Consider the following 3450-nt stretch of genomic DNA (forward strand, 5'->3'; position numbering starts at 1 on the left):
ACAAACCCTGCTTCCCCCCAAGCAGATTCCCCTGCCCCACCTCTTGCAGGCCTATGACATGTGCCCAGCTCTGGAGAGCAGCAGCCAGGTACATTGCCATAGAAGGCCCCAGCAGGCCCCACCTCCCTGTGCTCAGCCCCACCCCCTGCTCACCTGCATGCCAATGACAGCGTAGATAAAGAAGATCATGGCAATGAGGAGGGCAACATATGGCAATGCCTAGGAAGGAGAGAGGAGGGAAAGGAAGGGGTTGAGGGGGACCCCCAGCTCCAGCCAACCACACCCTGCTTTAAGGCCCTCCTTTCCTTCCAGCTCCACTCTCTCCAGCAAGCCAGAACAATCTGATGACTCTAAAACTCATGCTAAGCTTGGACCTACTCAAGTTAAAATACAGAATAATAATGCTAACTGCATATTGCAAGAGGATGCGAGTTCATGGCTAGGCCATCTGAGAAGGAATAATGAAGTATCTCTTCCAGCTTATCTTGCTATATTCAGGATGATTTCAGGCAGTCTCCTAGTTGTCTGGTGTGTAACCATATGAAATGTCTATCCTTGATTAATTAGTATGGTAAATATTTATTTTGCAACTAACTCATGTTTATGTGCAGGAAGAGACATTCTCCATATGTAATAGATGTCTCCTCCTGATTTAGTATGTTTTTCCTGTCTGTTAATCAGTTTCTTGATATATTTCAAACTGGATAACCTCTTGTTACTGAAGAAGGTAACTCATTCAAATTAGAATTTTCTGATAACCAGTAATAAGCAAGTTTTTCCTGTCAATTACTACTTGCGACTCTCTCTTGATTTACACAACTGAAATAATGCTTTGAAGATGCTAAGCTAAGGGTGTAAAAAGGCAGTAAAACAGCAAACAGTGTGTGCTTCAAGAGTGAGAAATCTCTCTGACACCAGTTGCTGATGCACCCGACTTACTCGAGAAGTTGAAGGGAAACAGACTGCCTCTTCGTCGCCTGTTTGGTGATAAATCATCACCTTATAGCTAATTACTGGACTTTGATTGGGTTTCGGCTCACTTGACTTGATTTTAAATATTTGTAGTAAATAAAGCCTTTCTGTCACTCATTGAATGAGGTGTCGTGTCAATCCCTGGGCTAGTCCGGAATCCTAGGTTTTTATTTGCTAACACACTCCACTTGGCCATTCCCCAGTTGCTCCTTCCCACAGCTGGGCTCATGTCATAGCCCTACTCCCTCCCAGTTCCCACCTACTCCACCCTCTCCAGCAAGCCATGCCCCTCATTTGAGCCCCAGCTCCCACCAGCCCCACCCTGAGCAGATCACACCCCTCCCAGAACCCCCTCCTCTCCTAAACTCTCCCTCCCAGTTCCTAACAAACCCAATCTCCCTTCAGCAGACCACACCCCTCACCTAAGCCCTGCTCCCTCCACCAAGCTCCCACCAACCCCACTCCATATTTCTTAGGCCCCACCCACCTGGAAGGACTTGATGAAGGTCCAGAGCAGTGTACGGATGCCCTCACCCTTGCTCAACAGCTTCACCAGGCGCATGACCCGGAATAGGCGGAAGAATGTAATGGAGATGCGGGAGCTGTCCTCGGAGCTCTGGGGACAAATGTCAGGGCTCAGGGGGAACAGTTGGAGTAGCACCCCAACCCTTAACCTCCTCATGACCTCACAGTAATTCCCAGACCCCCCTCAGACACCCCAACTTCTATCCCCCAGCCCCTGCCCCCTTGACCACTCATGGCACCTGCAGCCATATCCAACCTCTTCCCCTTGACACGATCCCTGCCCTCTCACAACTCCTATGGCCACCTCAAGTGTGACCCTTGACCTACCCCCCCACCACTCGCAACACCCACAGCCCCAACCCAACCTCTGACCCCTGAGCTCTCATGACACCTGCAATCACATCCAGACCTCTGACATGAAGATCCCTGATGCCTTGCAACCATGAGAGGAATCCCCAACCCCCCCTGAAGTGACCTCTGACCCTTGACCACCCGTGAGTACCCCCTCAAGCCCTGATCCCTGCAGCAGCTTCGACTCCAGGGCCCTGACATGACCCTTGACCTCCCCCTCCCCCGTCATAATGGGAGTTACCTCTCCAACATGGCCCCCGTTCTGCCATGGGGTGATGTGGGGAGGGGCAGGGCCACAGGACCCAGACATCCGGGAGAGAGGCAGAGAGGTGAGATGAGATGACATGAGATGAGGGGAGACTCAAGGCAGCCCAGATGCATGGATGGGGCTGCATTGCAGCAGGTTCTGGAATATGGTTTTGGGGTACAACAGGGCCGCACAATGTGGCTGACTCTGGGGAGAGGCATCAGTTGGGTATAACAGGCGCCCAACCATGCAGCTGGCTCTGTGGAGGAGTGTAGGTTAGATATAAGGGGGTCTTCATGATGTGGCTGGCTCTGGGGTGGGGCATTGAAGGCTGTGTACAATGCACCTGGCTCTGGGGTGGGGCATGGACTGGGTATAACGGGGCCCCACGAATTTGGCCGGCTCTGGGAATGGATGTCAGAGCCTGGGTATAACCCCTCAGGAATGTCAGGGTTGAGGGATCCCATGATGTGGATGGCTCTGGGAGGGGTATTGGGAGTTGGGTATAAGAGGGCCCCCACACTGCAGCTGGCTCTGGGGAGGGCTGTCAGGGATTGGGTATAATGGGGCCCCACAATGCAGCTGGCTCTGGGGTATGGTGTTGAGAGCTGAGTTTAACAAGACCCACATGATGCAGCTGGCTCTAGAAACGAGTTCACTAGGACTGGGTAAACAGGGCCCTGCAATGCAGCTGGTTCTGGGAAGGGATGTCAGGAGCTGGGTATGACAGGGCCACGTGATGCAGCTGGCTCTAGGAAGGGCTATAACAGGGCCCCCTCACTGTGCGCCAAGAGGGGCAGTGCGATGAAAGGAGCCATGTGCGAATGGTGGAAGTGGGGAGGGGCTGGAGGTCCCTCAGATGTGGGACTGGCTGGGGAAGGTACTCACGTTGACCTCAGTGACGGCAATGTCCACGACACTGCCCACCACAATGAGGGCGTCAAATGTGTTCCAGGCATCGCAGAAATAGTGCTGGGGAGAGATGTCCACATGCGTGTGAGGGAGGGATTTGCATGCACATGTGCAAGCCAGAGCTTGCACATGTGTGTGCAAATCATATATATATATATTTTTATCACAAAAAAATGGAAAAAAATGTGCAAGCCAGACACCCCCAACGCCTTGCCCCCCATGCATTGCCCCCCTCCCATGATCTCATATGAGGCCCATTCTTGCATTCTTGTGCAGAAGCCTCTGGTGAGATTACATGCAACTGCTGGGAGCCCTTATGCAAAACCATGCTGCCCCCCCTCCACAGCCACACCCCCCTCCACTGTGCAAGCCCTGCCCCCTAACCTTGGGCTTGAATGCGATGAGCTTGAGGATCATCTCCACTGTGAAGAGCCCTGTGAACA

At 52.6% G+C, this 3450-nt stretch overlaps 1 protein-coding gene across 1 annotated transcript in view; it reads right to left on the reverse strand.

Moving 5' to 3' along the window:
• Positions 1-3450, reverse strand: part of CACNA1F (calcium voltage-gated channel subunit alpha1 F) — a 37271-nt gene that overhangs the window by 9794 nt on the left and 24027 nt on the right. Inside the window, 5 exon segments of the mRNA XM_025213737.1 lie at positions 154-219; positions 1460-1588; positions 2090-2110; positions 2984-3067; positions 3392-3450. The exon segment at positions 3392-3450 is cut by the window's right edge and continues 11 nt beyond it. Coding sequence (XP_025069522.1) covers positions 154-219; positions 1460-1588; positions 2090-2110; positions 2984-3067; positions 3392-3450 — 359 coding nt within the window.

This window comes from Alligator sinensis, unplaced genomic scaffold, assembly GCF_000455745.1.
Source record: "Alligator sinensis unplaced genomic scaffold, ASM45574v1 scaffold137_1, whole genome shotgun sequence".
NCBI classification, from domain to species: domain Eukaryota; kingdom Metazoa; phylum Chordata; order Crocodylia; family Alligatoridae; genus Alligator; species Alligator sinensis.